The 26,971-nt window shown below is 33.0% G+C and overlaps 1 protein-coding gene across 4 annotated transcripts in view; it reads right to left on the bottom strand.

Annotated features, from left to right (window-relative positions):
• The window catches only part of CCDC186 (coiled-coil domain containing 186), a 50,213-nt gene that overhangs the window by 13,198 nt on the left and 10,044 nt on the right, over positions 1–26,971 (bottom strand). For all 4 annotated transcript variants that reach the window (XM_074233638.1, XM_074233639.1, XM_074233637.1 and 1 more), the window contains 12 exons: positions 20,629–21,315; positions 16,654–16,780; positions 15,087–15,215; positions 9,585–9,797; positions 7,791–7,910; positions 6,512–6,616; positions 5,706–5,804; positions 5,444–5,530; positions 4,464–4,606; positions 3,434–3,689; positions 2,802–2,991; positions 1,165–1,245 (listed from right to left, as the gene is read on the bottom strand). In XM_074233638.1, the coding sequence (XP_074089739.1) occupies positions 1,165–1,245; positions 2,802–2,991; positions 3,434–3,689; positions 4,464–4,606; positions 5,444–5,530; positions 5,706–5,804; positions 6,512–6,616; positions 7,791–7,910; positions 9,585–9,797; positions 15,087–15,215; positions 16,654–16,780; positions 20,629–21,281 (2,203 nt within the window). In that variant the 5' untranslated portion in view covers positions 21,282–21,315. The remainder of the gene's footprint in view (positions 1–1,164; positions 1,246–2,801; positions 2,992–3,433; positions 3,690–4,463; positions 4,607–5,443; positions 5,531–5,705; positions 5,805–6,511; positions 6,617–7,790; positions 7,911–9,584; positions 9,798–15,086; positions 15,216–16,653; positions 16,781–20,628; positions 21,316–26,971) is intronic.

Here is a 26,971-nt window from a genome sequence, read left to right as displayed (position 1 = left end):
ACCTTAAAGAGAACAGCTTCACTTATATAAAGAAATGAATGGGGGCAGCTAGGTGGCGTAGTGGATAAAGCACCAGCCTTGGAGTCAGGAGTACCTGGGTTTAAATCTGGTCTCAGACACTTAATAATTACCTAGCTGTGTGGCCTTAGGCAAGCCACTTAACCCCGTTGCCTTGCAAAAAAAAGAAAAAAAGAAAAAAAAAGAAATGCATGGGATGTGAGGAAAGGAAAAGCTATAAAAGGAAAGATAAAAGACAATGGCTTGACAAAATAGCAGAGCCAACTGAAAGATTTTCAAGGATGAGAACCTGGAGCACATTTGTAAGGAAAGAGGAGTTATAATAATCAGATGAACTTTTGCAAAAAAAATTAAAATAAAAAATTTAAAAACACAATAGTGTCCACTAACAAACGCTATAACATTTATAGTCAATTATTAAGCTGTCTTCATAGTTTTTATTCATTTAAAAATTTCATTTAAACCACGATTAATGCCTATCCTAACAAGTCAGTTAAAAATCAAGAGAAAAATTTAAAAAAAAAACCCATATTATTAATTGATGCTACCTAATTGTCCAGAGACAATAAAGTTGCTATAGGAAAGGGAGAAAAATAAGAAAGTTAATAAAAAAAAATTAAAATAAAATAAAAATTCTGAATCCAGTTCCAGTCAAGTTTGTACTAAAATGATTACAAACCAAAAAAACCTAAGACTAAGTCTTGGAAGGGAAGATGGAGGGACGTGGACATACACATATTATCAATAGAGATAAAAAAGAAAAACAAGGAGAATAAAAACAAATTTATTCCTTATAGTGTACATGGAAAATTGTTCTGAAAACTAGGTTATAGAAAAATTATCTATATATGACAAGTGATAAGTCAAACTACTATTTATAACCCTATTTTCTTCCCCTTTTTAATAAGGGGACTTTAAAGGTCTACTAAACAGATTTTGATCAGAAAAAGGAAAAAGAGCATCCCAGTATTAATATTTGTAATTCAGGTGAATCAAAGAATATTTTTGTAAACATAAATAAAAATTGTACTAATGACAAAGATTTATTTCAAAATGGCCCAAAATAAAAACATAAATTCTCTAATTTAATACACTGTTTCTCTTTATAATCAGGAAACATCAATTAGCATTTTCAAAAAAATTTACCTGATGAACTTGAACGACTTCCCATACTACTGACTTCTTTATCATAGCTACCATTCTCAATTTGGTCTAATTTTCTTCGTGCTGTTACAGGAAAGAAGAAGAACATTACCTATAATAAATTCAAGTATTGCAACTACTGAATAGTACTTTCTCAAACTTGAGCAATTTACACAACCCTCAACAATGACTAACCATACTCAACCAAGAATTCTTATGCCAACAAACAAAATCATTGATATTAGATAGTAATTAAGAGTTAACTAATGTTAACCATACACTTATAAGTGAAAATGCATCACTAAAATATATGTAAAAATATTCACATAACAGATAAACTGAGATTACGCTTCTGTACCAAACAGATAATTTAGTATTTAAGACAGGAAATTCATCATATTAATGGGAATTCCTTTTCAAAATTCTCTTCAAACATTTTCAACAATATTTCCATACACACATTATTTCACTGGTATGAGTACTCCTTTCTCATTCTGTGCAATTGTGTTCTGACTGCAGAAATCACCCACAAAGGGACAATCCAACAGGCTAGAGGTCATGCAGTAGAATAAAAGCCCTGGGAGGGCTGAGACCGTTTTCCATTTTGTCTTGGTAACCCCAGAACCTAGATGAGTGCATTACAACTTAGATATGCCTGTTAGATCAGAATGCCTCACCTTTGGGTCTTAAACTTCTGTTGATACCAGCACAATACCTCAGTTGTTCATGTGTTCTTCCTTGCTGAATGGCTATTCTGCTCCCCTTTTTTCTTTCCATGCCTGTAGTGTTAACTGTTTATGCCACTTATTGTATATGCTAATTGCTGTAATATGATACTATTCACTTAAATTAAATGGACAGCATCATATTAGAGCAATTGGCATATTGCTTAAGTGAATTTGAACTTACTTCTCTGGAGCCATCTGAGCCAGATATGAATCAGGATGCCTATAGATGGCTCTGGATGTGAGGCAATCAGAATGAAGTGACTTGTCCAAGATCACATAGCCAGTAAGAGTCAAAAATCTGAGAAACTGGATTTAAACTCAAGTCCTCTTGACTTCAGAGCAGTGTTCTATCACTGTACCACCTAGTTGCCCCTAAATTAAAAAGAAACTACCAAATTATAAGAAAATAGTTTTATAGAGAGGCAGTAGGGTATAGGTAAATAGAACTGAACTTGGAATCAAGAAAGCCTGGATTCAGGTCCCACCTTGACACATACTGCTTATAATTCTGGGCATTCACTTTTTAGGGACCCAGGCAATACTCTTCAGATTCCAAGTGGTAGGGCAGCTAGGTGGTGCAGTGGATAGAGCACCAGCCCTGGAGTCAGGAGTCCCTGAGTTCAAATGCAGCCTCAGACACTTAATAATTACCTAGCTGTGTGGTCTTAGGCAAGCCACTTAACCCCATTTGCTTTGCAAAAACCTAAAAAATTCTGGTAAAAAAAGGATGTTGTGATAGAAGTGGCTCCTCACAGGCCATTCCCTAACAAAAGCTAAGGTCTAGTCCTTGCTATTCCCCAAAATAGCCTTTACAATAAAATATATTAGAATCTACTTTAAAGAGTAGATTTTCACAAACCTGTCAGGAATAAAACAAATCCACACAAAGAAACTGACATATAAGAAGCTCACCTAGCTGAAGCTGCTTGGTGAGATCCTTGAGATTTGAAGCATGTTTACGTCTTTGGGTAACTAGTTCGTCCTTTAGTTCTTCTACTTGAGTATTTAATGCTTTTAATTCTGTTTGTTTAGAATTTAGTTCAGCTTGCAAAGCTTGGCTTTCACTGTTTCGTAGTTCTTCTTCTTTTAATAATCTACTTTCCTGCACATAAAGCAAAGGTAAAATAAAACGTATTAGTTAAAACTTTTACTGCCATTTTTGTTAATTCTAATGGTTTTTCACTATTAAAAAGAACTGAAAACACTCTCAAATGCTTTGAAATATCAGATTTTTAGAAATAAGAGCACTATAGATTTAGAAATAAAGGAACATAGATTTAAACATAAAACATATAATAAATCTTAATTTTATTTTCCATGAAAAAAAAAAAAAACGGTAATTTCCTCCCCCCAATGAGGGTTTTGAAGGAAGTCAAGGGGATTGAATCAAGTTACAAAATTTTTTTTTTAAATCATGATAGCTCAAAATGAAAGGCAACTATATGATCTCACTGGATCTTAAAACAGAATATTAATGCTGACTTATTAAACACTTCTGTTCTCTATTATCTTGGTTTAAAAATTAACTTTAAATTTATACTTACCAAATCAGTATTAGTCTGTCTCATGTGTTCGCAATAACTCTGTAATTGACTTTCACTACAGGAAAGTTTATCAAATTGTGACTGCAAAGAATTAGATTCAGACTGAAGTTGCGCATTCTTACTGGTTAATTTTTCTGTAAATAACAACAGCTCAGATTCTCTTTTTCTACTCCCTTCAATGTCTTTTTGTAGGTCATTAATCAAGGAATTCAGACTCCCCACTTCTTCAGACAAGTTTTCAATTTCTTGTTTATCCCTTGAAAGAAATAAAAATGCCATTAATGAAAAAATGTACAAAGATAGCTAAAAGACACTTGATTAGTGTTAAAATTTTATCTAATATCTATCATATTGGATAAATCAATAAATCAATCTTTCAGATAATCTTAAGGGAAAGAGTAGGTACTTTTATCAGTGTTTAAAAGACAAGGAATAGATAAAGAAAATATAAAATAATGCTGCCATAAAAATAGCTATTACCTAAGAATGTAATTTTTATCTTAGCTTTAGTGGACAGAACACTGGATCTCAAGTCAAGAAGACTAGAATTTCAAATATGGCTTCAAACACTAATTGCAGCCTCTGCCCCTTAACTGTAAAATGAGGATGATAATAATAATAATGCCTATTTCTTAGGGTGGTTGTGAGAACAAAAAGACATAACAAGACAGACTTTAAAATGTTATAAATGCTGGCTACTTTTATTATTACTACAGTAAAAACTACTCAAATTTTTGAAACATCTAAAAAGTTCAAATAAAGGCAAGAATTTGAGAAATCATTATGACTAATGGTACCTCACAATAAGAAAAAGATGATCAATAGGAATAACAAAGGGATAGAGATGGAAAACCCTAATGAACCTAAAAGTGTTATAAATTAAAATTTATGGGATACTTTTTAAGTAGATGACATGTTTCTGAAAATGCTCATTTCATAATTCATTTCTATTCATAATTAGTTTTAAATTATATCCTACAAATAGAAAAAATCTAATGATAAATACAAATGGAAGTTTCTTATTTAATACCTTTGAAGCTGGTCCTGTAACTGCTCTACAATTTTAACTCGATCCAACAAATTTTGAATTTCAGTTTTTTGGCGATTAATAATCTCTTTATATTTGGATAATTCATCTTCTGTTCTTAACCGTTCATCTTCCAGACATTTCACCTATCAAATAAGCTATGTTATAGAATATTCATTTGTTTCTTAAAAATTATTCATAGTAATGACTTTATATTAATATCCTACATGTCTAAGGCAAACAAGAGAAGGAAACAGATCAGGATTCTAATCGAATTTCTATCACAAAATACTACCTGTTTTGATTTTTTTTAGGCAAATCATTTAATCCCTAATGTTTCCTATTTCTAAAATGAGAATAATACTTGCCCTACTCAAAGAACTGTACAATGAGACTCAAATGAAATAATGTATATGAAAATGCTGTGAACTTACAAAGTGCTATTGAATTTGAAAGGATAGGTTAATTTTGAAAAGCATAAGAGTAATTAATAATGTATTTTACAAATCAATAGGATGCCTACTGTGGGAAAAGTGAAATTATTTTTTAAAATGAAGCATACAGATAATATAATTGAATTTACTAACTATTAGATATTAAAATGGCATTAACACATCCAAGGAAATTGTAGAGAAGGATCTTTTAACTCTTAATGATAATTTCCCCCCTACAACTATTCATGGTTCAACTACTTTACCAGCTGATTGGTCATCAAGAATGTTTCTAGATCAAATGCAAAATCCAAATAATTAATATTTTATAGTATCTTAAATGGATTTTGAAATAGATATAAATATTCTAAAATACACAAATGGCAAACACTTCAAACAAGCACAGAACTGGATTTCATCATTCAAGCTCCAATTTTGCCACATAATTGCCTCTCCAATTCCTGCTCCTTCTCAACCTAGTTCTTAAACAAAGAAACAAAATTTAAAATGTTACTTTTTTCTCTTTTGTCCAATGATACTTAATGCAATTACCTTTGTTCTAAGTGTTCGAAGTTCATCCATACCCTCCTTAAATGTCCTCTTCAAATCTTCTAGTTCTTTTATTTTGGCATGATGCATCTTGTAAAATTTTAAAAAGGAGATCACAAATATTATCCATCACGAATCAACTAACTTGCCCCATACATTTTGCCTGCTCTTTGCAGTGGGCAGAAACCATTTTTGCAAAAGAAGCTGTCCTGACTTTCTGCATTTGTTATATGGTAGAAGGTATGTACAGAACATAAGTATTCACCTCTAGCTGATCAGATTTTTCCTGCATTTGCTTTTCTAGTTCTCCTTTTGTGATTTTGAGCTTTGCATCTAGTTCATTTGATTTAATTTCTTCTGACTCCTAGTGGAAGAGAATGAAAAGAAAAAACAAGAAATTAAATTTAAAAGGGTTTTTCCATTATATTTTGTTATCTATTAAATCCTTTAACCAATGTTTTCCTTTAATATAGCTATAATGACGTTTAACTAGCATAGTGCCAATTCTATAAGACAGCAATAACTGGAAATTTTGCAGAATTGAAGGTTTACATACACTTTATAGACAACTCATTGGATCTTTGTAACAATCTTTGAAGTAGATGATCTTATCCCTATTTTACTGATAAGTAAATAACCTGAAAGAGGTTAAGTGATTTGCCCAGGGTGACTGACCCAGCTACTAAAAGAGTGTAGGATTGAAAACCCTACACCTCTGCTTCCAAATTCAATGCTCTTTTCAGCTCTACATGGAAATCATAATATTACATTTGGTATATTTGTATGAAAATTTTACTTTATAAAACAAAAATTATTTAAAAGAATTTTGTACATCCTTCAACTCCAATTTTTTTCTTTTAACAACTTGAATGTTCAGATCTAGTTTAAAGTTCCTTTTCTAAGAATTTCCTGAAATATGACTTCATATCCAAGGTACATTAATATAGAGAACAGACTAGTTTACTGGAATATGCCTGCAGAAAAACATTCAATATGTAAAATACAAACATAAAAAATAAAGAAAAAAGTTAATGATTTTTTTCATTTGACTAGTTAAAAAGTAAAGCTTACTTGATATGCTTTTATCATTTCTTGACAATTTTTCCTTATTTGATCTGCTTCTTCTTTGGCCTGAGTTAATTTTATTGTTGTTTCTTTGAGTTTATCTTTGGTTTCCTGAAATGGAAAAAAAGACAAACAAACATAAATAATGCTAATAAAATTAACTGAAAAAAACACCGAGAAGTTGGGAGATCCAGTTTTAGCTTAGTTAGGTTCTGTCATACTCTTTTTAGCTTTGTGACCCTGGGAAAGTCAACTGTCCTGTCTGAGTATCTATTTCTTTGTCTAAAACCTGGATCAGGTCCTCTTTAAATTGTTCATTTCCAGTATTACAATATTCTAATGTTAATTTCATGAACATCTCAATAAAAATTGGAATGAATATACATTCAAAGGTTAATTTGTGAATTATACCATTAACTTAAGAACTACATCCTTAATTCTGACCTCTTGAAATGTGATGGCTAAAGTGTAATCTAAAATAGAATAGAAACATTCATAAATGAAACACTGAATTTTTACATCATAATGCACATTGAAAAACCATTTTTTAATAACTGCCATCAGAAAACTGCTGCCTATACATGGGGGGGAGGGGGAGGATGCAGGACAACGACAACAAAAAATCACCACAGAATCTGAATGGATACTATGTTCACTTTTTTTAAAAAAAACTTCTCTTATGGTTTTCCTTCCTGTCTCATGGTTTTCTTTCTTTTCCATGGATCCATGCACAAAATGACTAATATGTGGACATGTTGTACATGTACAACTTCTACAGGACTGTTTGCCATAGGGGTGGGGGGGGGGAGGGTGTGGGTGGGAAGAGTGTAAGGGGATTGGGATGGAATGGAAAGGGAGGTGGTGGGAAAAAATGAAATTATGAAAATGCAAGTAGATGAATGCAAAAAGCTTTCATGAAGTATAGTTGGAAAAATAAAAAAAACACAAAAAAGAAAATTCCTGCTAAGGTTTTATATGATCAAAGTTCAATAATCACTCTTCTCATTCAGAAAGATCTAATCAGAAACTGGGTCAAACATATTTGGAGTCAAACAATTGACTAATATTAAGGATAGAGAAAACATTTTAAAGTTTAAGGTTAATTTTTGAAATTAGAAATCATGTTGAATGGAATGTAATATCTAGACAATTTAATATGAAAAAAATCTCCAAATAAGCAGGTTGGATATGCCATTACCTAAAGTTTTCAGCATCATTACCCCCTTATGGTATTTTAGGGCAAAATAAATTAGACCTTTATTTCACCATATTACTATATACTAACCTTGTGCGAATCCACTTCGGTTTTTAATTTGTTTTGTGCCCATTTTACTTTGATGACATGAGAATTGATATCTTCCTTCAATTTTTCAATTTCTCTGTTCATTCTAGAGGCATCACTTTCCTAAAATATAATGATATTAATTCATTTTTTCAATTTTCTAATATAAATTAAATATAAAGATTAAGCCCAGGAATGCTGCTAAATACTCTGAAGTAGTTATCTTAACTCAAGTCTTCTTAACCTTTTATGTATCATGAATCTGTTAGGCAGCCCTAACAGATTATGAAATTCTTCTCAAAATGTTTTTAAATGCATGAACTACTTATTACCATAGGGCTAAAACTAATTTTTTTAAAAGTTTATAAACCTCTCACATTAAGAACCCCTGCTCAAATTGGTTAATAAATAGCAAGGTAAAGTTAAAATATTTCAATGAATTTAGTCATCAAGAATCAGAGAGAGACAGATACTATTTAAACCCAAGGTTTATAAGGAAAAGTTATTATTAAAGTAAAATTCTACTTCTACTCTAAACCCCATAAAGAAGTTGCCCCTGGGTAACTGGTACCTGAAAGGTCTCAATGGACTGCTATGTTTGTTTACCTAGTCTTAAAAAAGCTGAAAAGAGGGCGGCTAGGTGGCACAGTGGATAGAGCACGGCCCTGTAGTCAGGAGTACCTAAGTTCAAATCCAGCCTCAGACACTTAATAATTACCTAGCTATGTGGCCTTGGGCAAGCCACTTAACCCCACTGCCTTGCAAAAACCTTTAAAAAAAAAAAAACTGAAAAGAGCTAGAAGTACAGACTACTTACTCTCTGAACAAGTTCCATCACTTGATAAGCAAGATAGTTAAGTTAAAAAAGGCTTTTCATTAGAAACTGACCACAAGGAGACAAATGTTTTTGGCTACAGCAATTCACAATACTACCTGCAATAGTGTTAAGAGTATAATTTCAGGTTTCTTTAAGTTATGGAGAATTCTAAAAAAACAGCTTTAAAATCAACTCATAAGAGGGTAGCAAAATTTCCAAATTAGAAAACTGAGATGACTATTGATATTTAAATTTAATCCACCATTATATTGAAAATGTGCATGTCACATCTTTCTATTTCTTTCCAATTATAAAAAGTTAAGATGATATATGAAATGAATTTGTTAAGATATCTGGGAATAACTGGTAGAAATTTTTAATGAAAACTTATCTAGTTAAAGTAAACATCACAATAAATAATGTATGGGTAAGTAATGATCATCTTGTTAGTCTCTGCTACGGACTGCAAACAAATAAGGCCATATTTTGGCATATTAGTAATGAAATTATTTCTAAGGCATCCAAAGATTAACCAAATGCTGAATGTGGATAAAAAGCTTTATAGTGATATTGCAGTCTAACCGTAATTCAAATTTTTAAAGTAAGTCATATGTGAATATTATTTATGTTCTTATAAATGATCAAATTTGAAATTTGATCTTGAAATATAAATGAAAATTTATAACATCGGTATTCATTGGTGAAAAACCTCTAAGGAAGAAAATAGCTACATTTCGGATAAAATAGAAAATTAGCTACACTCAGGATAAAATTTAGCAATATTTCATACTATTATATCAAAATTACTATGCACAAGATTAGAATGCTAGCTTACTAAAAATGGAGATTTGGGGCAACAGGCTGATAGAAAATACAATCGAGTTTTATTTTTTTTTAAACTCCTTGTTAAGGTTTGATATGACTGACAATTACATGAGTACAGAAAACAAAGTTCTTATCCAACATACAAAAACTTCTACCTTTGTTTCATAGAGCTGGTGTAGTCTTCCTTTTTCTTGAGAAAGTTGTTTAACTTTGTTAACATGTTTCTCAATTTCTTTATTTGCATCTCTGAGTTTTCTCTCAAGTCCCTCTTTTTCTTTTCTAAGATCTAAAGATTCCTTTTCACCTCTGACGTACTTCATCACCATGGTTTCTTTTTCTTGACGGGCCTCTTCACATTTCTTGTTTGCCTTTTATTTAATATTATTTTGAATTAAAAATAATTTTACATTAGACAATGTCATTTATCTTTTATTTACTAACATAAGATATGAAAACAAAGCTAAATGTTTTGAATTCTAAAGATTTTATTTTTCCATTAAAAAATCCTAAAAAACTCTAAATACCTTATCTAGCTGCCTATTTTGTCATTACTATGCCAAAATATTTTTCAGTATTTGTGTCATTATTCCCAACATGAAAATATTTATACAATTTAAATGACATTTTCAACAGAAAAACCAATATTACAATGTTTTCCCTCTTTGTTAATCCAGTACCTTTACTTGAAGAGTACTGCAAGCTGTTATTATTTCTTTTTAATTCTTTTAAAATTACCTTATTTTCCCTTGGTTATTTGTAAAAATAAGTTTTGACACTGACTTTTAAAATTTTGAGTTCGGAATTCTCTTCCTTCTTCCCACCTCTGTCCTCCACAATGAGAAAACAATTATTTGATATGTTAAAAATGTATAGTCATGCAAAACATTTCTATAAAGTCATATTGTGAAAGTAAACAGATTCTCCCCCTCTCCCAAGAAATCTCAAAAGAATAAAATAGGAAAAAAAATTATTCTTCACTCTGTATTCAGACACCATCAGCTCTTTCTTTGGGGAACTTTATACTAAGTCCTTCATATTTGTCTTGGGTCATAGCATTGCTGAGGTCAAGTCATTCACAGTTGATTATCCTACAGCATGTAATCTATGATTATTTATATTTTTTATTAATATCCTTTGTTTTTATATTCCCTTCATTTTAGCAAAAGTGACAGCATTATTTGCAATGTTGCATACATACTCCTTGTCCCCCCCACATTTTTGCTTTTCAATTTTCTTTAGTTTCTTTATATTTTTTAGATCTAAGTATGCTTGAAATGCAGCCTTTAATACTTACTGCAGGCCTATTTGATGACAACTCCCTAGAACCTGAATCACAGTCCTGGGAGGAGGAAAGGATTAATTTGGAAATGAAGGGAATGTCAAAACAAAAGATAATAAGATGCCTGGGGAGATGCTTAAAAAGTATTTTTGCACCAGGGGGTTAACCATTCATCCATAACCGCACACCTTTCATGAACTGACATATACTTTAATAGTAATTTGATTATGTGAAAAATGTCTATTAATACTTTTTAGCTTTGTATTTGTTTATTATCATTAGTTTTCACATAAATATTATTTTTGGCCAGCATGTTTTTAACTTGTTCATAATTTAACATGCTAAAATTAGGTCACTATTAAGCGCCATATCTTCTGCTCTTATTCCTTTACTGGGAATACAATATGCATAACATTTTTATGGACAATAAAATGTTTGGCATTATTTGTTTTGCTCCATTCATTTATTCATTTTCGATACTTTATTTTTCCAGCTACATGCAATAGTAGTTTTCAAAACAATCATTTTTTTTTGCAAAGTTTTGAGTTTCACATTTCTTTCCCTCCCTCCATTCCCTCCTCCTGACAGAAAGCAATCTAATATAGGCTCTACATGTTATGACCATACTAAACACGGATCTATATTAATCATGTTGCAAAAGTAGAATCAACTCAAAATGGGGGAAAAAAATCAGAGAAAAAATAAATAATACATAAGATAACTTTAAAAAATTAAAGATAGTAAATTTTAGTCTGCATTTAAACTCTATAGTTCCTTCTCAGGATATAAACGGTATTTTCCACACAAGTCCTTCAGAACTGTTTGTGATTATTGTATTGTTGAGATGAGTAAGTCCATCATAGTTGATCATCATCTAATGTTACTGTTAGTGTGTACAATGTTCTTCTGGTTCTGCTCACTTCCCTCAGCATCAGTTCATCCAAGTCTTTCCAGGCTATTATGAAGTCTCGTCCCTCATGATTTCTTCTAGAATAATTGTTTAGATCACATTCACATACCTCAATTTGTTTAGCCATTCCCCAATTGATGGACATTCCCTCAATTTCCAATTCTTTCCTACCATATAAAGAGCTGCTATAAATATTTTTGTACATGTGGGCTTTTTAACCCTTTTTTGGGATCTCTTTGGTATATAGACATAGTAGTGGTATCGCTGGATCAAAAAGTAAGAACAATGTTATTATCCATTTAATGCCTGTTAATATTAACAATTTGTTTTTAAATTAACAGCCTCTGTTTTCTCATTTCAAAAATGAGAGGACAGAATTAGGCCATTTCTAAGACCTCTCCTGACTGATTCTATATTCACTTACATAAGCTCCACATTTATAAATTTTAAACATTGGGGCTAGTACTTAGGTTAGCCTTTTTAAAAAACAAACCCATTCTTACAGATTTTCTAAACTGCATGTTAAGATAGAGTATTCATTTTATCTACTTTTTGGGTTAAAGTAAAGTTAAGGGATTTTTAATGTAGTGAGATCAATGAAAGTACATTCTGACAAAGGCAGGCAAAAGTACATCTAATTCAGGAAATAATGAGCATGGAATCAGAGAATCAGGGGACGGGAGTAATAGAAAGAACATGATATTTGAAGTCAGAAGACCCTGGGCTGACATCCAGGTTTTGTTTAATTGGTAGTATAAGCTGTGCAACCCTAGAGCCAAGGCATTGCAACTTCCTATTACACCTGTAATAAAAATAACTAGAATAGTAAGATCATAAACAACTCATGAAAATAGGATTATTTTAATAGTTAAGATGTTGCTATCACTTTGGGGTTTGAAAAGTATTCTATATAACATAGATATGAGATACATGTATATTTAGATCATTTGATCCATACAACAACCCTATGAGTTCAAGTGCTATGATTGGTTAAGTGACTTATCTTGGGTCACTTAGCTGGGACAATTTGAACTCAGGTCCTTCTTGATTCCAAATTTAATATTCCATCTACTTTGTTACCTAGGTACATAATATGAGGACAATTGCTAAATCTCTAAGGTCCCTCCCTTCTGGTTCTAACTTTTATGATGTGAAGAATGATTTAATCACTGATGGATGGGGAAACTATGCTGTTAAAAAAATCCAACAAAGTTCTGAAAATATTGCATTAATTTTGACCTCAATCTAAGAATTTTTTCCTTTAGAAATATCAAATATCCATATCAATCAGTACCTAATATGGAGGAGTCAGTCTGAGTAGCAGAGGATTCAAAGAAACAAAAATTCTTCCACTCTAGATGCTTACACTCTAATGAGATAGCAATAAGTAAACAAGTATCTACAGTATGCAAATATTAAAAAAAAAAGAATAAATATGAAGTGGTTCTTTACAAAGTTAGGAGGGAGGACACCAGACATTGAGAAGAGAGATCAGGAAATGCTTTGTGTAAATGGGGCAGTTTGAGTTTTAGCCTGAATGAGAAGGATGGAGGGAAGTACGGCCAGGGAAAAGACATGAAAAAAGGAGATCAGACTTGATTGCAGAGTAGGAGATAGATAGTGATGTCCTATGAAGATTTGGGGCCAGGCTATGTAGGGCTTTAAAAGAAGATTTTAGATAGTAAAGAATCATTGGAACTTTGGCATAATCAGACCCACATTTAAGGAAGATCCCTTTTGGCAGCTTTGTGGTGGCTAGAGAAGACACATAAGAAGTAGATACTTGAAAAAAGTGGTAGCTGTGTGAATAAGTTCAATGTGAGAGGCAGAAGCAGCAAAATTTGGCAACTAACTGAAGATGCAGTTAGATAGGAAAAGTTAGGAATCAGGAATTGAGGATGACACAATACTTAGGAACCTGAGATTGAAAGGATCACAGTATCTTTGACAGAAACAATATAGATCACACAGATTGGACAGATCTGCTGGGAAGATATGTTCTATTTTGGACATGTGAAATTAAAGAGATAAACATTATAAAGTTATTCTTTAAGTTTCAATTCACTTATGCTTTCCCCAAAAAAGTGATATCTAGGGTATGCCCCAAATCAAAGTCAGTTAAAAGAAAAAAACAAAACACCAATTTTCAAAAAGTAGTAGGTCACTACCATTTTTATAAATGGAGTCATTGTGTAACAATATATTAAAAGTTAATTTCTAGCTAATTTTTCAGAGACAATTTTTATGAAGATATAAGAGATTAATTTTAAAGCCATTAAGAACAGAGACTGCTCCACTTCTTTCTAGCTTCAGTGTCTAGTACAGTATTTGACAAATAGGCACTCAAGATGTTGTTTGTCATTTGTTCCTGAAGATCCCAACATCAGGAGTTGATGCCATGACAAATAGATGAACTGGATTTGAGTGAGGGGGGGCTGTGCTAAATCATTAGCCTCACTTTCTCCTCCAGAGCCATCTGGATATCCTGGATATACCTCATTAGACTGTGGTTGTCCTCGAGATAAGGGACTGTCTTTATTTGTATTCTCATGGTTTGGCACATAGCAGGGGCTTAGCAAATGATTACTGATTGAATTACATATAAACTATTTTAACTAAATATAAATATGATATTTTCCTAGAACTTCCTAGTGATAAAATGGTTTGAAGTCTTCTACTGCTGTTTAAGTCCAACAAACAAAAGCAACTGCTGTTATTTCATGTAATAATAAATGATACAGTAACAAGAAACTGAACCTCTAGCCTTGTTAGGAAACTGAAGGACTTCATCACACAGGTAGTTCTTGCATCTTTTATTTCAGTCAAGGATTAGGACTTTGGTAAAGAAAAGAATACATGGCAAGTAAAGAGCTAACTAAAGAAATGATCTCCAAAGAACAGATTTTGGACTTTTAGATGACAGTTTATGATCTGAGAACACTGTGTTCCTGTCAACAGATAAGATAACATCTTATGAAGCCCAAGAATCAATGCTGAGAGGCATGTAACAAAAACAAATAGATAACAAGGAATTTAAAAAAGTTGTAGGAAAGTTAACATCCTGAATAAGCTAAAGTGAAGAAAAAAATGCAAAGGATTTGGTTAAGAAATTTTAAAGTTTAAATCAGGAGAGAAAGATGAAATAGAGAGATCTAATACTTGGGACATAGTGTAATGTTAAATGATAAAGGGAAAGGAAAATGTATTAACTCCTATTTTGCTTTCATCTTTTATATAGCTACAGTGGAATGACTATAATAAAAGAAAATTAAATTGCTGTCAAGATAAATATTTTCTATGTTGTCTTCAAAAATAGCACAGAACAAGTAGTTAATAACTTAAATATATCAATGAATTTTTAATCAAAATATTTTCTTATGCACTGATACTCTTGTTCTAAAGTATTAAATTATTAAGAAACATACTCACTAGGATATCAGATTTATAACAACAATGATATGAAATTACCTGCTCCATTCGAAAGGCCATCTCTTTATGTAATTGCTGAATTGCATTTTTGGCTGCAGTATCTTGCGTTACAAGTTTTTCTTTGGAAATGTTAATGTCTTTATTGAGTTCCTCTATTCTTGATTCTAACTGTAAAGCAATGCAATGTTATTAGTTTGACCTTTCTGACCCTAAGTTTCTTCATCTGCAAAATAGGGGTCTCTATTTTACCTCATAGGTCATCATGAGGCTCAAATGAGAATATATGTAAAGCACTGGGTAAGCCCCCAAATACAATATAAATGTAAAAAAGAACCCTAACAAAAATTGCTATACCAGCTTTCTAGTTATAACATTGATTTTTCAAATGTAACAAAAATTGGGATATCCTTGGTTTTCTCTTTTTAGGAAGTGGTTCATTAAAAAAGAACAACCCTGGTTCTTTCCCACCTGGCCGTGTGAAATTTCTAAACATTAAGAGTGAACTAATATGAGAAATAAGAATTCAAACTGTCTATTAAAGTCTAGTTCTAGGGGTGGCTAGGTGGCACAGTAGATAGAGCACTGGTCTAAGAGTCAAGAGGACCCGAGTTCAAATGTGACCTCAGACACTTATTTGCTAGTTGTGTGACCTTGGGCAAGTCACATAACCTACTGCTCCATTTAAAAAAAAATCAAACAACAAAAAAGTCTTAGTTCTCATGGGACAAAACTGAAGCACAAGGAACACATATCCAAGTAAATAAAAATTTCTAACTTTAATTAACTCTCACACGGAAGTAGATTAGCTGAATCAAATTAGCAAAAAATTAGTAATTTTTCTTATCTATTCTTATTTCTAAAATTTCTAACTTTAGTTAACTCTCACAAAAAAGTAGATTAGCTGAACCAAATTAGCAAAAACTTAGTAATTTTTCTTATCTATTCTTATTTCCTTTTAATATGTCAGGTTAGGAGGCTAAATAAAATAGAAAAATAAGGTTTTACTTAAGCTTTAAATATTTCATGTACTTTCTGCCTTCTTCTAAGAAGAGGACAGGAAACAAGCACAACAAAAACAACTTTGCCCAGTGATGAATAGACACAATTAACAGGCAGCATAGGGAAGAGCTGAACCAAAGCAGAAAAGAGTTCAGAAAGAATTAGTTAATTCTGATATAGAGCTTCATCATTTCTTTAAAAATATTACTAAAAAAAACATCTACTCTGAATGGTAAATTAATGCTTCACATTTAGATATCACTACTATTTAGATGTATTCCAAAATATAAATGTTTAAATTAGTGCTTCTGGATCATTACCCTGCTTCAATAGCAGTTGATATCAAATTATCTCTTTGATTTCTACACCATCTAGTTGAGTATAGATGGAACTCATTTGAGCAAAATGGGGGAAAATCAAAATACAAATTCTATTGTATTATAAAGAAAAATGGATGAGGGGGAGCATGATTCACTAAAAAAGATCACATCGCATTACAAACTCCCCTCTGTATATTCAAAAACATGAAAAAAATTTTTACTATGTATTATATAAACTGAGGTATGCCTATAGCCTATGGCTTTAAGGCTATTTGTTTGCCCTTTACCTGTTTAATTATGTTTATATGTTGTCTCTCTGTTTCTGTTCGTTTTTTAAGTTCTTCTCTTAGGTTGTCTTTTTCTGAACAAATTTCTAAAATAAGTTCCTGATGCTTCTTGTTTTCTTTAATTAACCTAAACATAAAAAAGGACAGAATAGACAAAATATAAACCAAAAAGATAAAAAAATTGCTGCAAGGAACACATTTAAGGGGGGGTGTGGATTTCTATGTCATGATTACAGCAAAATTTCTGTTTTTCAATCATCCTATTATAACTATGCCCCAAACCTCATTTGCAAAATGTGCTATGATCATTGTTATAAATTAACATCAGCTTGCAGAATAGATTTTCCAAAAAGCCTATCAGGCAGATTTGTTCAGCAGAGAGCTATGAGTTGTTAAATAATACAGTTATGATATCACCATACAAAAGAAACCGTATCTCCTTAAAGTACCCAGCATGGTTGGGAATATTAATTGCATTCTTCATTTTCTTTCTGTGTTAGTACATAAAAATATGTATTGCTGAAAAATATTCTCTTATAGTTTATGACAGAAATGTGAAAATGGTAAATAGAAATATAAATAATTTCAATATACAAACAAAAATAAAGTGGTTTTATAGAATACAAGCTCCTGGAGATGAGGATTCTTTTCTTTTTGTCCAGTGACCAGCACAGAACCTTGTATTATAAAAGAAAAGTGGATGTATTTTATTTGTTAAATTCAATCTTATCCTATTTATAAGACTTTTAGAAATAATATCTCAAATATCAATGACACATGTGGATCAGAACCACAGAATAAGTTAAGAACATGAGGGAGTATGTGTATGTATGTGTGTAATCTAAGCACTGAATAAGAAAAGCAATAAATATATATTTTTTCAGAATAGTTCCTGAAGTTACAAAATTTATCTGAATTGATCTATTTATACCAAGAAATAATGATGCAAAATAAGTCTCACTTAATTTAAGACAATTTTTAGGGGACTGAGACTTCTTAATCTTATTCATAGTTAATACAATTAAAAATTGTATAGATATACATTTTATACTACTTAAAAGATTTTTCATTGAGATTTAAGAAAATTTATGTTAATTCAAAGAAAAACTAATAATAAAATAGATTTTTCAATTTTAAGTTGACATACAGCAAAAGAATATTCTTAATTTAAAAACTTAAATAATGTTAAGAAATCATCAAGAAATTTGAACTAAATGACAACTAGTATAAATAATTTTAGAGGTCATGGACAAATAACTAAGCAATGAAGAAATTTATTTGGAAATATTCTGCATAGTCAAAATTAAACAAGATTAAAAAGAAAATCAATTCTCTAGGAATAGGATGGAGGTTAATTCTTTTTTTCTACTTCATTCTTATTTTTAGATTGAGGAAATTATTCCTAACTAGTTTATATCAAACAAACCCTATTAAAAAAAGTAAAAATATTAAGTCTAAATATTTACTGAATACTCCAATTCTATGCTGGGTGCTGTGAGGAATATAAAAGGGGCCAACACCTAGCCTCAAAGAAACTTAAAATGTAATAAAAGATAAAGTATGAATAATAAACACAAATAAAAACTCTCTTAAGATGGTTTGCAATAAACCTCAAGGACAATAGAGGACGAATATGACCCAAATCCTAGGGGAATCAGATAAAGGGATCATTTCCTACTAGGATTATCAAGGAAAGCTTCATGGAGCAGGTGACATTCTAACAGTCATATGAAATGAAGGCTAATAGGGTATTCCAACTGAATAAAACAGGAGCAGCAAAACAAGTCTATGACCTGCAGGGAGAGGGGGGCAAGTACCCAACATTGCAGGGAATATTATTAATTGCATTCTTTGCTTAGTTGTGGTATTACATGTATTATGAAAGTGTAGGACAGAAGGGGGGTGGAGGATAAGAATATCAGTGGGTCTTGAATGGCATCCCACAGAAGAACAGCAGTTCTCAAGTGACCTTTGGGGTCACTGAGATTCTTTTCAGGGGATCTGTGAGGTCAAAAGAACTTTCATAATACTTATAATATATTATTTACCTATTAAAATATTCATCTGTTTTTTCAACTCTATAAATTTAGATTTTTCTTAATGTATTGCAAAACAACATTCACAACATATGTATGCAGAAATAGTTATAAAAATCCAGCTGTCTTCCATTAAGCTAGACATTAAAGAGATTTGAAAAAATGTGTAAAAACACACCACTTCTCACTAAAGTGTTGCTTTGAGAACGTTATTTTTCATAAAATGTTATTTATATCAATATGCAATGGATGTTACTATTGTTATTTTAAAATTAATAAATGTAAAAATTTATCAGTTTTAATTTCTAATGATAAATATCTAGAAATATAACCCATATAAATAATAAATGAATAAAAGTTCTTTTGGATCTTCCATAATTTTTAAGTATAAAAAAATCCTGAAACCAAAAAGTATGAGAAGAGCTGCTACAGAGAGTAAGTTTCCAAAAGGGTTTTAAGTAGAAGAGTATACACAAATGGATTTGTAAACTAAATTTTTTGGATATTCCTCCCAACAATTCGGATTACAATTTATTCATGACCACCTGTATCTTCCACAAACTTGCCAGGAAACCCAGCTTTGGGGGGGGGGGGGGAACCTTAATTTCTCCTGACATCATGGGGACACTGATGGAACACATGGGCTACTATCCTTATACTTTGTCAAATGACAAATACATCCTTTCTTCCTATCATCCATTTCGCTGATATTTTTTTACTTCTGTGTTTCTCATTAATTCTCATTAATTACTACAAACTACTAATTACAACAAACTACAATTTGTTCATTAGCATCACAGACCTCTCCAGTGCCCTCAGTGTGATACTCATTTTCAGTTCTTTGGAGATTTTCAAGTTCCATGCCACAAAGCCATAAAACATCAGTACAATATTAGTATTTAAAAAAAGGGCCTTTGTTTCCAGGACAAGTTATAAGGGAATAATACAACAAAATGTAACATTTAAGCAGTTAATCTTGTGAGGATGTACAGGTAGGTTTCATTACAAAAACTGACAGAAAACAACAGACATCAGTTGAGAGGATTTTCCAACTTGGTCTGCGGTAAACTTAATAGATCCCCACCTGTTAACCCTCTATCCCCCTTGCAGTTCCTTTTATATTTATTCTTATAGCTGTTCCTCTCACTGTTCTGTACCCTAATTTCAATTCATTTTCTTAAAGTAAAAAGGAAAAATAAGGTATATGCTTTCTTACTCCAGAATGCATTTTTTTCTGTTTAACTTCATTCAATTATTTTTCTACAGTAATATTAAGGCTCCTGAATTACTTTTATATTGCAATATTCCAGGCATTCCATTGGTGTGGGTAACCACCAATATAGATCACAATTATTTTGTCTTTGAGAGTTAATATGGCCAAAATTAGCTAGGTTAGTTCTTGGATAACAATCACCTTTCAGTCTTGGTCTGTTTGTCAGATTTTGTATTTTATTGTCTTGACCTTGTTGAATCCAGAGGTATCTCCACACCTCTCCAAACCATAAGATATGAGAAGGTCTTTAGGAAATTTCTCAAGTACCAAGGAAAATAAATCACTTTCCTAACTAATGAATTTACACATAATTAAAACAGCACTATTCTCTGGATGGCTCTTGTTTTAAAGGCTTCAGATTAAGGGGGTACATTTCTTGGATTAGATCTCAGTTAATAAAATGAGAAAGCTAAAGAAATTCTTATTTTCTTGGTAGTTTTTCTCTATGGATAACCATATATATATATATAAATATATATATGTAACTTTTTCTAAGAAAAGTTTTGATAAAGCTATCTTATAAAAATCCAAGATAGTTGAAGATTTTGTATGACAGTACTATCTTAACTATTTATCAGGTCATCAATGCTAAAGTATTAATTTAACATTTAAAATTTTTTTCTCTGAAAAGTGGCCAAATGGACTTTAGAGTAAGCCAATACTTACTTCTTTATAGTATGCTCCTGCTGCAGATATTTATCTTGTACACATTTTTCAAACATAACTAAAGCACGTTCACCCTTTTTCATTCCATTGGGTACTCTATGTTCATTTGAAAGTTCTGCAGATAACAGCTCTGATTCTATTTCTTCCAACAAATCTTCCTGTGCTGAAACATTTTGTATTCTTGAAATAAGTTTCTTGGTGCAATCTGTATCATATAGACTGTCTGAATAAGTCTTTTCATTGGATGTGTCTGTAAGCTTACATGACTTTAATTCTTGCAGTATTTCTGTTAATGTTTGTTCCGTTCCATTTGTTTTTGAAATTTGCTCTGCAAAATCTCCACCAGAAAAATGAGTTATTCTCTGAAATTTTTCTTCATATATGTCTGCTTTGTCACAAGAATTCCCAACTCCACTATGATCTGGTGAGTAATCTTTTTTGGCTTCAATTTCATCACCTTCAGGATGTGTACATGAAGTCATCTCTTTTTTTGATGAAAGCAGTTTAGAATCTTTGTCTAAACTCTCTTCATCTCCAGAAAAACAATTTGTGGAGTCTTTTGTTGCAGATGCATAGCAAGTGGTTTTATCTGATGAAATGGAAGGTATATTCTCTACCTCCAACAAGCTAACTGACATCAATTCACTCTGCATTTCTTATGATCTTCTGATTTTCTTTGTTACAGATCTAAAAGGGGAAAAAAACCCAAAAATGTCATAAACTAGCCCATGAATGAATTAACAGATTACTGTATACAAAGCCCTCTGCCAAGTGCTGGAGATATAAATAGAAATTAGACAGGCCCTGCTCTTGAGGAACTCACATTCTAATGCAGTAGACATCAAATATGGAAAGTTTCAGCTGCAAAGCAGTCTCTTCTTTAATGTCTCATAATATCATGATAAAAAAAGACAGATGTAGTCTGAATTGTTCCACACATATGCCCCTTCCCCTGAAATTCATTTGTGAAGTCAAAGAGGACATAGGCCAGATACCACTTGAAAGAGTTTGAAAGAGCCCTACAAGGGCTATGGCAAGAATGACCTCTTGCTGCCATCCACTTGGGCTTTTAGGGATCACAGAACTAAGGCTAAAAGAACCCTCAGAGTCCATCTGGTCTAACCCCATTTCACAAGGAACCCGAGACTCAGAGAGAATTAAGGTTCCTAAGATAGTGTCACAGTCAGTGTACTTCACACTGAACCTTTTCCAACCAGAGTAATGATACTGACAATCAATCCATCTGTCCACTTCAGTTTTTCCTGTTAAGTTTATTCCTAGTCTCCTACAGGTGGACTATAAAGACAAAGTCAGCAGCAGGGAGGTGAAACTAGAGAAATGATTACTTCCTTTAACTCTAAGGAGACAGAAAGATCATCTTATATACCCAGACGAAAGGAATAATGTTTAAGATAGATTAAAAGGGTATGAGAAAAAAAAAAGGGTATGAGAAGGAGCAGCAAGGTGGCACAGTGGATAGAACACCAGCCCTGGAGTCAGGAGGCCCTGAGTTCAAATCTGATAGCTGTGTGACCTTGGGCAAGTCACTTAACCCCACTGCCTTGCAAAAATAAACCAAAAAAAAAGGGTATGAAGATAGTCAAAAGAGTACCCCAACTCTAAGACCTTATTTGACAGCTTAATTCTTTCTAAACACAAAATCCATCGTGTCTTAGACAAAACATCAAACCTCATCTTCTTGATTCTAAGGCCAGTCCTTAATCTATCAACCATGCTTTCTCTCAGTCTATCTCACTCCCTGTCCCTTCCTTCCCTCCACTTCCCACTCCAGTCAAAGTCAAAATATGCATGATTTATCAGAGAAATAGGAACAGCAAAGTCCCAGTATTAACTAAAGCTTACTCTCTATCCTAGGAATAGTAAGAGAGAAGTACTTCAGGGCAGAGCCAGGGCAGAAGGTATCCTGACAGGAGAATATACTTTTAAGATCCTCCAGAGAATCTGGCAAGTTCATGGGAACTTAACGTTCTCAAGGGCAATAAATATAGGTACAAATAAAATGAGGTGTTCTCGTTCTAGGAACCAGAACTATCTCTTTCAAGGTAGTTGCCAGCCCTGTTCTTGAGAAAAATTAACATTTTTTAATTCAAGAAGAACATATAAGCAATAGAGTACTCATTTTTTTCAGGGGAGGGAAAGGGAAAGTAATGGAAAGTTTGACAAGAGATAAAGAGGATTGAAAAAGTCACTGTGCTATATGGAGTAAGAGTACTTTGTAAGTAAGATTACCTTGCCTCAGTGAGGGGCCTAGTTGAAATTGTTACATAAATGTGTAGTGGATCCAGTCAAGTATGGTTTGGTGATTTCCTCAGCCTCTTTCAGCTGCATATCAATAGGAATGAAGATTTTAGATGGTGGAGTTTTCCAAGGTTGGGGAAAGATCAGTGATAGGATAAGGGGGGCAAGGGACTTGAGCAGAGAGGACAGAGAACTGAAAGGATCATCATGGGATAAAAGTGAAGAAAAGTAGGAAAGTAAAATCAGTGCAGGGATGATGGCCTGAGAAAGAACTAAGGGGAGTCATGGTGGGTATAATAGTTTCAAGGTAGAAGCAAAGGCAAAATAACCACAAGCTAAGATCTGATAAAAGAATTTCAGAGTTCATGAATATAGAAATAGGTGATGGCAAGATCAAGAATACAACTATCTCTGTGTAGAGCGGGGGGGGGGGGGGAGTCGCTGGCAAAGAATAGGGTTTAAGAACTGGGAAGTTAAGATGTTTAATGTGTGTGTATAAAAGAACCTCAAAAGGAGGCCAAGAGCTGGGGATGAAGGAATGATTGTGAGATAAACACTTAACTCACTGAGGAAGGAAAGTCAGAGCATCTTGGAGGTGTACCATATAATTGCTAAAAGATTATCTTTTTTTTGGAGGGGGAGGATGAAAATAGATTGAAATAATCTCAAAAAAGAAGTTATTGAATGATAGAAGTAGGATAATCTAGATGTAGCAATGGAGAGTAAAAAAAAATTCCAACTCTCCAACAGCTAGTGAGTTTGGGGGGGAGGGGGGAATAAAGAGGGTATGAGTGAAAGTTTAAACAGTGCTGAAAAGGGTATCCAGGGAAGCTGTGTCATCAGGAAGAAGTTCCAGTGGGTGTAAGATATAGGAGAAAAGAAAAGATTTAAGATGGAAAGCAAGTTTGTTATTTGTGGAGCATGCATTCCAGAGACCAAGTTGAAGAGGTGGGTACAATTTGAGTGGGACATTGGTGGTTTTGGGTTGATGGGGACAGAACCATGCAGGGGGAATGGGGTTTGTATAAGAGCCCAGATGCAGAATCGCTGGTATGGGGAAGATATGAAGGGATAAGAATTGAGGAAAGAATTCAGGTAGATTATCATCATGCCCAGGGGGCCAGGTGTGCAAGTAGGGGGGCAGGCCACTAGTATAGAGATAGCAATCCAGCTGGGTCTTCTAAGGATATGAAGGTTCCATATAGGGACTCACCAATTATTGGGTCAGCCTCAGGGCAGAATCCTCTTAGGGAGTCAGAGAGCAGATATGAAGTTGAAAAACCAGGGTAAGGAGACTAGGAGTGAGATGGGGGGAAGGGGAAGTAGGCACATCAACTAATGTGTAGTTGTAGTTGTTGGTCAGGTTATGGACTACTCTTTGAATCTAACTGGCCAGCCAGTTCTCTAGCTACCTAAGTAAACTCCATAGTGTGTCTCCTTTCTTTTCCATAGCAACAGTGCCAGCACTAAAAGCTGAGGACAAAAAGAAAGGCAGAAACAAGGCTACTGTCTTCAAGAAGTTTGCATTCTGATGATGATAGATGTTTGTTCTTCTGTCTCAAAGACCATGACATCAGGAGGTGATGCCATGACAAATAAGTGAACTGAATTTGGTTGAGGAGGATCCTATGCTAAGTCACCAGCCTCACTTTCTACTCTACAGCCATGTAGGTCCAGTGGCCAGATATGATTCAGGACAACTGCAGATGGTCCTAGATGAGAAGCAAGTTAAGTGAATTGCCCAAAGTCACACATCTATTGAATATCTGGTGTCTGAGGCTGGATTTGAACTTCTGTCTTCCTGATTCCTGGGCTGGTGCTCTATCCATTGCACCATAGCTGCCCTCTAGTTCAAAATTGGGGCAGCTAGGTGGTACAGTGGACAGGGCACTGGCCCTGGAGTCAGGAGGACCCAAATTCAAATCCAACCTCATATATGTAATAATAACCTGTATGACCTTTGACAAGCCCCTTAACCTTGTTGCCTTTCAAAAATCAAAATAAAAAAAATAATGGAAGAGATAACATGCAAATAACTGTCTATAAAAATATATTTGATGTAAAGGAAAAAAAATATCTCAGAAGGAAGTGGAAGCAGAGATGCCTGAGAAAGGAGGAAGGACTGCCCACAGACTGAGAGATTTGGTTGAATTCTGAAGGAAGCTTTTATCAAATTCTTTGCTAAAGTTAAGCTATACCAACCATTCCTCAAATCTACCAGATTACTTGATGTTATCATGACTTCTTCATAATCATTACTTTTTTTTCCTAGGGCTGAGATTCAAGGGTTCATATGCAATGAATGGAATATAATTTGTAGTCTATTATTAAAGAGACTGAAACAAAAAAGTTCTATATGTTTTGATTTAATCATGACACTTTGAAATAACACCAGGAGATTTAATTCCCATTAATTTTATGACCCTGGACTAGTCACTTAATCCTGTTTGTCTCAATTCCTTATTTATAAAATGAACTGGAAAAGGAAAAGGGAAACCACTCCAGGATCTTTACCATGAAACCAAATGGACAAGATTGAAACCACTGGATAGTTATCTAATATTCTTTAAGTCTGAATTTAGAAGAAATTCTTCACCAAATCTTTTTGTGACCCATCAAGAACAAAAACTGAATGACCCACAAATCCTTAGAACATTATCAGTAGCCCCCCCCAGGGCATTTTACAAGTTTTATATTACCATGCATGAATTTACTACAACTAATCCTATTAGAATTTTGGAATTTTCATTCAAGCTGGATGTTTTTAGATACTGATTTATTCTTTGGTATGCCTCTTTATCTAGCTAATAATAAACCTATCCAAAAAGAAACAGGTTAATCTGGAATATAAACTAATTAACATGTCATCTTCTCTTTCTTTCCCACTAAACTATAGATATTACCTAAAGGTTAGTCTTTAGTTATCCTATTATAATCTACTAGAACATATGATGATGTTTGTTGTCCTTCATAATCAAAGATCATGACATCAAATAAATGATGGCACATTTATAGTTAGGGGAATGTTGTAGTTTCCATGATCACTTTTATGCATGTAATTTGCAAATCTCTTTAAAACTCTAATTTCTTTCTTGTATCTTTCTTTTAATTATATGCCTGTTCTTCCAGTAAGTCATAGTATCATAGATTCAGACTGAAAGGGAACTCCAGAGGCCCTATTTGCAAATTAAGTGACTTGCTCAAGTTTATATACTGTCAGAGACAGAATTTGAACAGAGCCTGATTTCACAGGGTATTACTAATATAAACTTATATTTTATGTATTAATTAATAGACTGCTTACTAGCATCTTTATCATTTGCTTCAAAATTGATATAGCCACCTTCATTAAAGAATTTTTAGTTCAAACCCCTTGGTCCACCAGGGACTCATGAACTAACTACTATATGGGAAACTGGAAATCTCAGTCCCTCATTCCCAGTTCCCCATTCTCTTTCAATTGGCCTTCTCTTCTAAGGTCACCTATGGACATCCTAATCACCAAATCTCATAGTTTTTTTTCATTTTCTCTTTCCTTGACCTCTCTCAAGGTCTTTCACAATGCTGACCAACCTCAGACATGCTCTTTGGATTTTCATAATTCAAATGAAATAGTGTATATGAAGAGATTTGCAAAGTTTAAAGAGATATAGGTCAGTTATTTTATCAACAGCTCTAGATTCTTTTTGGTAAGCACTTCTTTCAACAGAGTTAAGAAAAGAATGAATTCAAAGCATTGCCCTCAAGTCACTTCCAAACCCCCAGGCAAACTAATATATTTCCTAAAATTTCAATGACAACCTTTAGTCACCTCCAGGCAACTAAAACCCAATCTTCCAATCTAGTTCCAAACTCTCTTGCAGAGTAACTGAAAGGCATTTCCAAAAACTTTTCAATATACACTGAGGGGAGAGCCTCTACTTACCAGTCCCAGATATATCTAAAAAGGAACTTATCTCAAAACAAACTCATCATCTCCCCAAAAACCTGCCCTTTTAATCTCCTTAGATTCCCTATCACAGGGTTTGAACCAGTATGATTTTCTCCTTTTGTTCAATATTTATGGATTCCCTTGTCCTAGCTC

The sequence above is a fragment of the Macrotis lagotis genome, chromosome 4 (genome assembly GCF_037893015.1).
Source record: "Macrotis lagotis isolate mMagLag1 chromosome 4, bilby.v1.9.chrom.fasta, whole genome shotgun sequence".
Taxonomy (NCBI): Eukaryota; Metazoa; Chordata; class Mammalia; order Peramelemorphia; family Peramelidae; genus Macrotis; species Macrotis lagotis.
This window is presented reverse-complemented; position numbering and strand designations above follow the sequence as displayed.